At 45.0% G+C, this 13486-nt stretch overlaps 1 protein-coding gene across 1 annotated transcript; it reads right to left on the bottom strand.

Moving 5' to 3' along the window:
• Positions 1-6518: 6518 nt before the first annotated feature.
• FOXC1 (forkhead box C1) lies at positions 6519-9678 on the bottom strand. The gene has a single exon (XM_020976678.2). It carries the CDS (start codon positions 8975-8977, stop codon positions 7226-7228), a length of 1752 nt encoding a protein of 583 aa, XP_020832337.1. The 5' UTR covers positions 8978-9678; the 3' UTR covers positions 6519-7225.
• Positions 9679-13486: the final 3808 nt, after the last annotated feature.

Raw genomic sequence — 13486 nt, 5'->3', positions numbered from 1 at the left:
TTCCCCCCTCCATTATTGTACGTGGATGCCCATACTCTGCTTCCTGAAGTCAGTCATTCATGCCAGGTCGCTTGATAGAAAGACATGGAAACTCCAGTTCCTACTGAATCTAGAATAATATGCTCAATATGCTGCAAATTTAAAATCAGTCAGGGAAAAAATCAAGTAAACAAAACAAACAAAAATAATGTAAAACAGAGGGAGCCAGAGTAAGCTTGGAGAGTAGTGCAGCAAAGTTAAGTTGAGCCTTATGTTACTATACGCCTTTTTGAGAGCTTCCAATAAGTCAGATATGGTACATTTTCTTCAATTTTACAGTACTAATCACTTTGCCTAATGTAGCCCTTCCGAGGCCCTACTAGCCAACTGTTGGGACTGGAATGCCTTTCTTTACTGTGAGTGGCTCCATTTCCCTCATCAGTCCCAGCACCAGAAAGGCGGCGAATTCAGTCTGTACGCGATATACTAAGCCTGAGCTGAACAGAGTTCTCTTTCTAATTCCCCCCTAAAGCAAAAACAAGGATTCCCTTGGGAAAGAGAGAAAGAAGGGCACATAGACGGAAGTCTAAACTCCAGTCTTCCAAGTCTCTGCTCCCTAACCTAATCCCAGGAACCGTCCCGACAATCGCAACCTCTCGCAGAAAAAAACAGTATCTGTAAAATAAGACCTTTTCTGGGGCAGAAGCAAATTGTCGTTTAGGGTAGTCGAGATCAAGATAGGACATTTTAACCTAGGGGCCTGATTGGATATGGGAGATGGGGAAGGGAAAAGAAATTGAGGGAAAAGATGAAGCAGACGGAAACAAACTGAGGGAGGAAAAGACAAAGACCCCAAAAGAAGAATTAGAAGCAAAAGAAGTAGTAGAGAGAGCGGGAAAAAAGAGAATAATTCATTTTTCAGAAGTTCTTTTTTGTGACTGCAGTGCAGCAATGAGGAAAAGCTAGTCTCATCGTTGGAGGATTATTTGGATATTTGTCCTAAGGGCTCAGGCTTTCTGTTTACATGGGTCCGAGTGAAAACGCAATTAATAAAAACTTTCTGCGGCTAAACTACTTCCTGGTTATAAATCGAAATGGGAGCTATCAGAACAGGGATTTTTAAAGTTTATGTCTGGGGCCTTATGGCCAAGTTTTGGGTGTTTTTCTTTTCCTGCTGATTTGGCTATTGTCTCATTAAATTAGACTTCACTTGATAAAAAACAATCTCTCTCTCATTAGCTCCTTGCCTCCTTCCCCTCCTCCATCCTACTCCCACCAACCCCCCCCATTATTTCCTTCTCCTTACACCCACCCCCACGTCACCCTTCCAGGCTGCCAAATCGTGTGCAGAAGATTATGACATCTTTTTTTTGACCCTCTTGTCTCCTTCTGTGTCTTTCTGTTCTCTTGGAAAATGATTCAGCAGAGCTCTGATTGAATTTTATTCCTTCCTGACCTGGCCTGCTTTTATTACTTGGACACCATCAATCTCAGCTCTAACACGACGTTTTGTTTATGACTCTGGAAAGAAACGAATGGCTTCATAAACCAGATCATAATTAAACTCGGAGAAGGAAAAGCAGAAGAGACCAAAATTGTTCCTTCCTGATACTAACTTAGTGCACACAAGTGGGAAAAGGCAGAAAGAACGTGTTCCATTCCAAGGCCTAACATTTCGGAGATCCCCCATCACCTCCCCCTTCTAGCTCAGATCACAGCATGTCCCAGCGTTGGGGTGGGGGTGACTCAAACAGATGTCCCGGTGAAAATCATCACCCAAAATCTTTCCCTAAAGTCACTTTATCTGAGAAGAAGGGAAATCCTAGGGATATTTCTAATTGCCTGATTTGCTTCCCCTTTCCCTGCCCCCCTCCCATCAGGATTCAAGGGTTCTTTGGAGTATACCATCAATAGCCTCCACATTTAAAAAAGGTCAAAAAAACTTAAAAAGAAATGCCCCCCATCCCTATTAATCCCTAAGGGTCATTCTTCATTTAAAGGTGCTCAAAGAAACAATAACAAATCTCATTACCTCAGAAAAACAGAGAACTAGTTCTAAAAGTTCAATTATTAATTATATAAAACTGTACATTTGGATAAATAATTGTGAAATGGATGCATCTGTTCATTACAGAGATGGAAAAATATGCTAAAAAATACTTCGTGACCTTGTATCTTGGTATCCATATTTCATATAGCTTATATCTTAAATTTGCTCCCACACGTTTAAAAATGCATCTCTTGCTACATTCACTTTAAATACTTATCACATTATAAAACCTCCTACAGTATAGCTAATTTCAACACTTTCAGTACCTTAAAATATTTATAATTCCCAAGAATATTATTTCACTCCATTGCAGCCCACTTTAAAGACATTTTGCTCTTATTGCTGAAAAGATACAAATCAGAACTTCAAAAAATGGTCAAAGCAGTTAAGTATGCTTTCCCAATATTCATTTAAAATAAGGAAACTTTCTGTTTGATTTTTCTTAAATTGGTGGTGGGAATAAAATTAAATTCACAGTGAGAAGTAGAATTATGAAACGACGAAGGGTTTTAAATAGAAATTTATGCAGGACTTCTGACTTTTAATTCAGAAACCTAACAGATTTTGCTTCTAAACTGTGATGGAGCCATCTTGTGTAGATAAAGCTACACTGTGCATAAGTCTGCCTGCGTGTAATCTTAAAATTCTTTATTAAAAAAAACTCCAAATAAAGTAAGCAGCAATAGTTAATGAAACATAATTCACTAGGCAAATATAAAAAAGAACCATCAGATGTCAGAGCCAGTGACCATTTTTGCTAGTATGTTCACATACATTCCCCCTACTCCTGTTTCTTCTAAAGTCAGAGGAAGGAGTGAGGTCCTTATGAGATCTTTTCTGACTCTAGCCTAAAACCTCAAATTCCTTATAGAGAGGTTATTCTTCCTCTCTGCCCTTCGCAACTTCTCTCAGGGTTAGGTTGATAATCCAGTAATGGTGAGATCGATTCTCTTTTTTCATTTAGACACCTGAAAGAAAATCCCTCTTCTTCCCCTCTCTCCCAAAAAGCTGATGCAAACTGAGTGCAGAGGCCGAAGGCTCTTCTTCTCTTGGAGCTGCTGAAACATCTCCTCACCTTCCTCCTCTTCCCCTCCCCTCCCCCGTCCCCCATCAAACCCTTGGTTCAGTTGAAGAGGAAGACGGCCAAGTTCGGTAGCTCCCTCAAAACTGTACACACTCAGAAATTTTCTAAGAAGATCTCCAAAGCCAAAAACCAGTCATGGCCTCAGCCGCACGGTATTTTAAACTTGAGGTAAAAGATCGGACCTACAGCGGACACAAGGCACTCACCGACATATTACATACGCGTACGTTCGCACACACTTATATATATGTATATTTAACGTGCCCCTGCCCGATAGCCTTACCTCCTTAAAGGCACGAACTCACATAATCTGTTCGTCTATCTCTAGCACGACCAAACCACTCTCACTTTGGGAAATACCGTTCCCTCTGTGAATTCGGCCAAAAAATAAAATAAGCATCCTACCAGCACCGATAACATCTGAACTAAATTAAAACACAAGCGGACACCACGAAAACTGCGGGGCAGAGGGCAGATATATTAGGACTCTACTCCCCCCAAGTAAGGACCTAGCCGGAGGGAAGGCAGAGAGTTGAGCTGGCCCTAATGCAGGACGCGACATGCCTTTTCTGAGCTGCAGTGGCGTGCACTGTCTGCTAGAGGAAGGCCGGCCGCAAAGTCTGCTCAGCTTTGGACTGCCTCAAGAAAAGTATCCCTCACTCTGAGGTTGCGGCCAAAAATTTCACAAGTCGATCCTGAAAATTCTCAGCATAAAGTAATGCTTGAAAATGGAAGCAAACTTATAGTGGAAACTTTTGTTTTGGTTCTTAAATTCTCTACTTGACTGATCCCCATTACTATTACTAGCATTGTTGCTGCTTCCCTGTCCCCCTCCCTTTATCCCTCCCTCCCCCCAAAGAAGCAAAGTCCAACTCTGTCACACGTGAGGAATGAAATTTCTCTGACCTTTCCACCCCGTGCTGTGTTCCTAAATACACGTGTGTCTTCAAAACAAAAGGCAGCAAGTGATGAGTAAATAGTTAATAATAATACTTTGGGTCAGGGTGAGGAGGGAGAGAGGGAATGAGAAAGGGAAGAGGAAAAAGGACACAGAGGATTTCGGAAACAGGAGGGGGGGAAAAGATAGGCTGCACCTAGTTTGCTTTTAGACCTGGCCAACAGGCAGGGGCTAAAGCCTCAGGCAGCTTAGGGAGAAAGAATAATTATAACACACCAGTTCAAATCTCGCCCGCGGCAACCCCCCCCCCCACACACACACTTTCGACATATGCCTCAGACACACACCCCTTCCCCGCCTACCTCCCCTGCTCTCTCTCCTTCTCTCGGCCTCTGGCATTCACAAATCCACCCGGTGATTAAACCATCAGAGTTAACAAAGGTCCTCTTTGATTCTATTTATTTTCTCCCCAAGCAACTCTCTCCCAGAACCCGCTGGAGACAACTCTGGAAACCCGGTAAAGGGAGAGGGGCAAAAGTCGAGGAAGGTGAAGCTGAAGAATAGAGGAAGGAAAGAGAGAAAATACAAACAAATAAGACGAAGTCACCCCCGCTGTAATGTATAATTAAAGCTAATTAAAGGAAAGCCATTACCAGGCAGAGGAAGAAGCTTGCAGAGAAAGCGTCCCCAAACTTTAGATGTCTGACTTTGTGAAGACGCCAGAACCTACAATCTGGGTAGGCATCCCCATTGCTTCTAACCCTTAACTGTTATTTTAAAAACAGAAACTGCATGAAAGCAAAAGAACTACCCACTATAACCCGTCCTAAACCCAAGCTATTTAACTGTTTGCAGTGAATAAGTTAAACACTGTAGTTTCTTCTGAAGTGGATAGCTCTTTGGGTATTTATTTGATTGTAGAAACATCTGAATGAACAGTCAACCTGGATGGAGTCCGACACCTGCTTGCCTTTCTTTGCAGGCCTAAAAACAACCTCGAACCAGGCACAGGTAAGAAAACACAGTGAACAAAACAGCCTCCATAGTCACATAAGCATCTGTTCTCCCACTGTGTCCAAATGGGCTACCCAGGGACCAGAAATGCTACAGAAATATTTACAAAAAACTTGACCGATTTGGTTTTATTTTTCTCTCCACTAGACAGCCATTGACATCTCCAGTAAACTAAAGTTAAATTCAGAAACAGTCAGAGGCAGTGGAGAAAAGTGCATGAACCAATAACACAGAGCTAAACCTGTTTGACCTAAGGGAAAAACTTCAACATAAACTCTGCTATCTTCCTAGACTATTGAATTACCTTGAGGGTATGGGGGAGGAAAGCAAGGGTGACAGGACTGAATCAGAAGCCACAAAATACGGTTTTGACTGAAATTAGTTTGTATTTATTTGCAGCAAACCTTTAACAATGATCAAATTTTGACAACAAACAACAGCAATTACTGCTAAGTGTTGCCTTTAGATAAAAGCGGCAGATAGGAAACTGTATTATCTTGAAAGCAAACTTAAAGGCCTTAAATATCTGTAATCAAATAGTCATCTCTCCAAAGTCTGATTGACAGGGTGGATCATTCTAAGATAATGAATTTATTACATTTCCTAGGTTATTTACAAAGGAGGAGGTCCAGTCAAGATTGCTCCTAGAATCTCCCAGTGAATTAGCAAGAACAATTACTCGGAGAAGAAACCATCTTCCCCCAAAGGGGTGGTTTTTACCTTAGTCCTTAATCTACTCATTTATAAGTACTGTTGTTTCCCTTGTTTTAGCAAGAATTAACTGTCCCACAAACAGATCTTCTAAAACAGTTTCCCACAAAAGATTAATTATTCCTTTTCAACAAAATAGTAAGAATTTTTATAAATCCATCTATGTAATTCATGGAAGACAGCAAATCTGCGCTCTCGCTCTCTCTCTCTCTCTCTCTCTCTCTCTCTCTCTCTCTCTCTCTCTCTCTCTCTCTCTCTCTCTCTCTCCCCCATATATAAAATTTCCCCCATACACAGGGCTAGATTTAATAGGAAAAAAAAACATTAAGCACTCACTTCCCACAAGGATATGTAATATACATTTCCATTGTGTATTGTAGACAAAATGAGTCGTATTCATTTCTATGTGACTGGGAGTCTCTCTATAGATACCTTTCCTCTCTAGACATACACCAACACATATCCTGCAATACTGTTGCTCCTTCATGGACTTAGTATTTCCAGATTGTTACTTTATCACTGAGAAAACATGTTTATTTATTTGCCAACTTAGATCTGCTCAGGAAAGTATTTCTTTTTCCTAGCCATAAAGCAAACTCACGATATGGAACGTATTGCAGAAGACGGGGGGGGGGGGGGGGGTCGCGGCACTTTTTTGGATTTGAGGTTTGACATCGGGATTTTTTTTCTTTGCAGAGATTTAAGAAATGCGAGTCTTCTACCATTAAATCTCTTTTTCTCTAAACTAATTAAAGATGTATTAAAGTATCCAGACTCTAAAGTCTCATTCAAATTGAATGGTAATTTATTAATAAACAAACAATGCAATACCTTCAGAATATGTTCAACAAAAAGAAAAAATGATTGATAGAATAAGATTAATACAGTTTCCCTTTTATAATGAAAAAAAACAATTCAAAGTTTCAGGCAATTTAACGTCAGGTTTTGGAAACACTTTCTGGCGTTTGGTCCACAACATCCCACTACAAATTAAAAATAAATTACTATGTTGCAATTTACATTTTAAAACAAGTCCATGGAGGGGGGAAGAAAGCAACTGCAGTATATGGGAATTCCCTCCCCCCCCTTTAAACATAGGATAAAATAATATCTTAAGGATGACAGTTGAGGGAGGAGGTGGAGGGGAGAATGGAAGATATTAAAGGGGAAGGAAAACGATCTCTGAAAAGCAAGAAGAAACTTACGTGTTATCTGGAGTAACACTGTCCTTTAATAAACCAAGATTTTGCTGTCTCTGTACAAAATAGTTTACAGTTTGGTTTACTTAGGGAGGGCAAGGTGGCTCTCAAATTAATTAAGAAAATACAGTTTTCTTTGTGCTGGTGGTTTGGGTAGGCTTTATTTTGGGAGAGATTCTGTTGGTTTGTAGGTGGAGTTTAAAAGTTTGGGTTTTTTAATTGGGTTTTTTTTTTGGTTTCGGATCGGATATTTTTTGGGGGGAGGGGGCTATTTTCCTGCTCTGTTTTGGTCAGAACTTGCTGCAGTCATAGACAAAAGCCCCTGACGTGCGGTAGAGCGACTGGCTGGAAGGAAAGGCCATTTGACAGCTGCTGTTCCCATTCACAGGAGAGTTGTTCAAGCCAATCCTCTGCGACTCAAACATCTCCCGCACAGAGTGGAAGTTCTGTTGTTGTGCTGGGTATCCCGCTGCCGCGGCGACCGCGGCAGCACTGGCCAAGTGGCCCAGGTCTCCGGCCGCCTGGTTCAGGTACCAAGACGTCAGGCGCCCTTGGTGGGCCGCCGGGTGGTGGCTCGGCTCCTGGCCGGCATGACTCAGGGAAGACGTACTGCTGCTGGTGACCGGGGGCAGAGAGTAGTCGGGCAAGGGATCATCCACTGCCGAGCTACCCGTGCCTCCGGGCCCACCTTGTAAGTGACCTGCCCTTTCCCCAGCCGCGTACAGGCTCATGGCTTGCATGTTGCAGTGGTAGGTCCCTGCTCCCCCAGCGCCGCCACCGCCGCCTCCTCCGCCAGTGCTGCCGCCACCTCCGCCGCTGGCGCTGCCCGCGCTAGCGCTTTGGCTGCACGGGGAGCTGTAGATGGAACTCTGTCCTGGTGAGAAGCCGCTGAGCGACAAGGAAGGGGGGATGCCCGTCCTGGATGAAGCGGCGGCCGAGGAGGCCAGGAGGCTGGAGCTCAGCTCCGCAGACGAGCCCTGCGGCGAGCCCCGAAGCGAGGTCATGATGTTGTCCACGCTGAAGCCTTGGCTGTGCTGCTGCTGCTGTTGCTGCGTGTGCTGCGGCTGCGGCTGCGGCGTGTGCTCCCCCCCGTCTAGGCTCATGGACCGGTTAGAAGGAATACTGCCATGGGGACTGCTGCCGCTGGACAGGCTGCTGCTGCTACTGTCGGGGCTCTCGATTTTAGGGACCGCTGCACTGCCACCGCCGCCGAGAGCGGCCGCAGCGGGGGACAATGGCTGAGGTGGCGAGGAGCACGTACCATTCTCCGTCTTAATATCCTGAATTCTCACCGGCTGCTGCTGCTGCTGCTGCTGCTGCTGCTGCTGCTGCTGCGAATTCCCACCGCCCGAGCCCCCTGCCGCGCCGCTTTCGGCTTGCTCTGATTGCTGCTGCTGCTGTTGCTGCTGCTGTTGCTGCTGCTGCTGTCGGGGAGGGGGCTGATGGTGGGACTGCTGCTGCGACTGCTCCTTGAGGTGTAGACGGTCCTTCTCCTCCTTGTCTTTGACCGCATCTTTCTTCTTGAAGCGCCGCCGCCTGCGAAGAAAGCTCCCGTTCTCGAACATGTTGTAAGAGTCCGGGTCGAGGGTCCAGTAGCTGCCTTTGCCGGGCTTCTTGTCGTCCCGGGGCACCTTGACGAAGCACTCGTTGAGCGAGAGGTTGTGCCGGATGCTGTTCTGCCAGCCCTGCTTGTTGTCCCGGTAGAAGGGAAAGCGGTCCATGATGAACTGGTAGATGCCGTTCAGAGTAATCTTCTTGTCTGGGGCGTTCTGAATGGCCATGGTGATGAGAGCGATATAGCTGTACGGGGGCTTCACCATGTCCTTGGGTTGAGGCTGGGGCGTGTAAGGCCCGTAGGCGCGGGCCATGCCGCCGGGGTACTGCTCATGGGCCGGATGAGAGTACATACTCATGGGGGCCGGCATGGCCGTGTAGCCGCCCCCGGCGGCGGCCGCGGCCGCCCGGTAGTAGCTCTGCTCCCCGCCGAGATAAGGCACCACTCCCAGGGAGTTGGGGCTGGACACGGAGTAGCGCGCCTGCATGGCCTCAGCCCGGTGCTGCTTCGCTCGCCGTTCGCCCCCGGCCCCCCCTTCGCCCGCTTCCCCCCCACCCTTCCTCCGGCCCTCCGGCCGAGCCGAGTCGAGCTGAGCCCAGCTGAGCCGCCAAGTCCAAGTCCCAGCGCCCGAGCGCTCTCACTCGCCCCGTGTGTCTCAGTCCTCCTCCGCTCCTCGGCTCACTCGTTCCCTTTGGCACTCTCCTCTCTTTCTGGGCTTTTCCGCACCACCACCTCCCCGAGGCCCACCCGCCCCCTTTCGCCTCCTTCAGCCACAAACACCCTTCTCCCAGAGTTGAGTCTCTTCTCTTCTTCGCCTGGGGCGAGGCAGGCGTGGCGGGGGCACAGGAGACGAGGGGACGGTGCAGGGGGGTAAAAAAGAGCGAGTCCAGACAAGGAAGAAGAAAACGGCCCAGGACAAACTCGTGAAGCAACTTCCCAGAGCAAATGGAAAAAAATAAAAAATAAAAAAAGAAGTAGAAGGAAAGCACCACTTCTCGCCAAAGCGGCTGTCACACTCCCAGCGCCTTCCACGGGAATCTGCAACAAGTGGCCTACAAGGGAGGAAAAATAACCCAGGGGGTGGATTGGCGTTGGGGAAGGGGGAGGAGAGAAAAATCCACCTTCTCGAAGTCCCAGCGTCAACTTTTTTTCCCCCAATCTCCTCTCCTTCTCTCTCTCTCTCTCTCTCTCTCTTCTCTCTCTCTCTCTCTCTCTCTCTCCTCTCTCTCTCTCTCTCTCTCTCTCTCCCTCTCTCTCTCTCTCTCTCTCTCTCCCTCTCTCTCTCTCTCTCTCTCCCTCTCTCTCTCTCTCTCTCTCTCTCTCTCTCTCTCTCTCTCGAGCGCGCGCGCGGGCCGCTTAAGGAAGCATTGGGAAAACTTCTGAACTTTTGAGCATCCGTCACCCAGGCAAGGACTTTTTTACGCACTTACTTTTTTCCCCCTGTGCAGCGGAGCTCCGCCTAGGCCTGGACTGGCCAACCAATGGGAGGCAAGAACCGCCTTCCCTGATAGAGAAGGGAGGGGGCAAGAGGAGGAAACACGCGCGCGCGCGCGCGCGCACACGCACACACAATATTCGGAGGCGGTGTTAGCGGCAGCGAGAATTACTGCTCTGAGACTGACCACACACACTCCTCCACTCATTCTCTTCTCCTTACGATCCCAGTCCTGTACTCACACATCCTTGCCACATATTCATAGGCAAAAACGCTATTTTTTTCTCTTCCTTTACCTTCCTACCAAAGTTACACACGTCCATCCTCACTTATTCACAAACATACTGTTCACGTGTGCATTTGACGTAGGGCCCCTTCCTATCTCCACGCAAACACTTTCCCCAGTTTGCGCTTTCGGACATCCTCAGCCCATCGACTCTTACTCCTATTCTATTGTTTTATTTGTCCTCACATCTCCTGTCTTGCAACGCTTATATACATCTTTAAATGTATCTCTCCCTGTCCCTTACACATATACTCTGATTCTCATACCTTTTTACACGTAAATGGATCTCCAGTTCACACACACACACACACTCTCAGTCCCTTTCTTCTCTCTTCCTCCCTCTCCTACTACGCTGTACATTTGTACATTCTATAAATACCTATACACTACACCCACACATGTGTTTAAATATCCTGAATTTGATGACAAGCTACTTGAAACCAAAGGACACAATCACAGATAAATGTGTCCTCAATGGAAAGGAAAGAGTCATCGCTCCCTCCACTTTTTCATCCCCGCCCCCCAACCCAGGTCTGTACTCCAGTCAGGATTAAGGGGGTAAAGAAGACAGGAAGGGGGTAGATGGTACATTGAACTAAGGAAAGCTGTTGCCTAACCAAAACTTTCTTGAAGGGATTCCATTCGTCCTTTTGACAAAGCTTTTGACAACTCTTCCTTCTTTCTCTCTACCCCCACCCCCTTTTACGAATCAGCGTCTACGGCTTTCCTTTGTCAGTCTGTCAAAGATTGTGTCAGCTAGCTGGGCTGTTTATAAATTGAGTTTTCTTTGTATTAGTCTTTAACTTGCTTGGTCAGGTAATTTTTACTGGCTTGCTCAACGCTTCCTGGTCCTTACTCTCTCACTCCCAGATCATCTATTCCGACCTCCTTCCCCTCCCCCGATCTCATTTGTTTAGTAAAGGGAACATTTTTCTTCAAATGATATCTAAGACAGTGTTCAGTGACATTAGCAGGTGTGATGACAAGCAAATAAATATGTCCAAAATTATTTAACGGTTTTCTCTGAACAATTTTCATTTCTACACCTCCCTGCCCTGCTGGAGTTTCAGAAACAATAGTTTCTTTTAGTGAAATATTTAGAACAATACTTTCACAGCGATTAAATAACTGGATGAAGCAGGACCAGGATCAATAGGGAAACAGTTTCTCTCTTCTTTTGCAAAAGTTTGTAAGTATGGTAAAGTCATGTTGGCAGAAGAACTTGGATTTTGAAATTTGGGTGCAAAATGAATTATCTCCTAAACACTGAGAGAAAAGAGATCGAGGCAAAGAAAGCTAAAGAGAATGAGAATGATTGAGCAAGACTGAACACAGAGATAGATGAGGAGGAAGAGGAAGAGGAGGAAGGGGGAGGAGGAAGAAGAAGAAGAGCATCTTTCAAGCTAAGATCACCACTTGATTTTGAATTTCAATAACAAATTATTGTAGAAATTAAACAGTACCTTTTGTTTTGTTTTATTAAGCGACAGTGGCAAAATTTGGGAACTCGTGAAGAAGTGTGTGATGCATTTCACACTTCAGTTCTCTCCACCTCCGAATTTCTGACTAGCTTTCACACCAGACGTGTTGGTAGAGCCTTTTGGCTTTACTGATCTCTCTCTATTCTTGCTTTCTCACTTGATACCGAAATCTTTGCTGAAGCTTCAGTGGACAAATTGGATGAATGTATGCTTGATTATTCAAGGCAGAGGGAAGAGGAAGGCGGTTTGTTCTTTAACATATATTTTAAAAGGTAGAAAAAAATCATTCCATTTCTGATGAAAAATTTTAATAAATCCCAGATAACAAAAGGCAAACTACTCCAAGAATGAGGGGAGGCTGCGGGGTGAGGCAGATAAAAACGTATTCCTGGCTTGAGAATCAAAGTGTTGAATAACTATTGTCTCAGTTGACATTCCCTGGGGCTTGTAGTCACCTAATTCTTCTACTCCAGTAGAACATAGGGGAAATTTTATTGATATGTTGGGAGAATTAATGGAGTCAAAACTAGTAGGCTTAGTATCTCCCCAGTCTTGGGAATAAAAAGTTTTGCTGAGCTAAAATGTCAGTATTGTTAGGCTATTTTATGTTCAAACCTCGTAGCTATCCTTTCCCCATGTGCCCATTTAACTCTATTATTTTGTACATTTATTTTATTAGCATTTGTCTTGTTTCAGTTTTCCTGAAAACCAAGTAAATGAAATCTATTGAACTCCTGCCTTTGGTAGTATATAGTTTTAAACTGCATCTAATGTGAGGGGTAAGGAGAAGAATGCCCTGATAGAAATTCTTTTGTTTTTGTTAATGTGGGAAACGCTGATCAGTCCCTTGGTTTTGCAATACAGTATTGTTCTCTCTCTCTCTCTCTCTCTCTCTCTCTCTCTCTCTCTCTCTCTCTCTCTCTCTCTCTGTGTGTGTGTGTGTGTGTGTGTGTGTGTGTCTCTCTCTCTCTCTCTGTTTCTCTCCCCCTCCCACTTCCTTCCCTCCCTCCTCATTCCATAAATTGACAGTTCATAATACATGTGATCTAAACTGTATATCTCAAAGGACAGGCATTCTTGTTTCTCGGTTAAGGTATAAAAGTTGCCATTGTGAAATTAGTAACTGGCATCCAAACAGGATTGAGTTTTTTGGGGAGGGGAGGAAGGAGAGGGGGAGTTGGGGATAGAGGAACGATTTTTTTTACCAAGATCAGCTTTCCACTGGTTTAGCTCTGGATCCCCTCCAGGAAAAGTAATTTGTATTTGTGTTTTATATGCTTATTCAGAAACATATGCCAGTAAAACGACTTGATTGTATTTCAGACTTTTTGTTGTTCATTCATTTATTTATATTTATTTATTATCTATTATGAATATTAAGAGTCAGAGGTAGTATTCCTAAAGTGAAAGCCTAGTTTCAGTGATATGCTGTATGATCCTTCAGTGCTGCCTTACAGAGCTGCTCAGACTTATTTTTTTAACATTCCCCCCAGCCCCATTGAACACATTGTCCTAGAATGGCAAAAATGAGTTGCAGGAAACAACATTTCAGCTTCTTTTCTGATACTTCCAGATGTGAGTAAAATCTTTTAAGCCCAAACATAAGTTAGCCAGCTATTTCTGAACCTTCTCTGGAACCTCCACGGGCCTCAGTTTCCTCATTTGTAAAATGAGAGGGTTTGGTCTCTGAGGTCCCTTCCAGCTCTAAATCAAGGATCTCTGTGCAGTGGGCTGCAACCCTCTCTTGAACAGAAGTGAAGATTCCCATTCTCCTCCCTCTCTCCCTTTCAGGCA

This window comes from Phascolarctos cinereus, unplaced genomic scaffold (genome assembly GCF_003287225.1).
Source record: "Phascolarctos cinereus isolate Bilbo 61053 unplaced genomic scaffold, phaCin_HiC Scaffold_4;HRSCAF=312, whole genome shotgun sequence".
NCBI classification, from domain to species: domain Eukaryota; kingdom Metazoa; phylum Chordata; class Mammalia; order Diprotodontia; family Phascolarctidae; genus Phascolarctos; species Phascolarctos cinereus.
This window is presented reverse-complemented; position numbering and strand designations above follow the sequence as displayed.

Excerpts from the sequence above, each read along its gene's own strand:
- FOXC1 (XM_020976678.2), bottom strand. The coding sequence starts at position 8,977 with ATGCAGGCGCGCTACTCCGTGTCCAGCCCCAACTCCCTGGGAGTGGTG.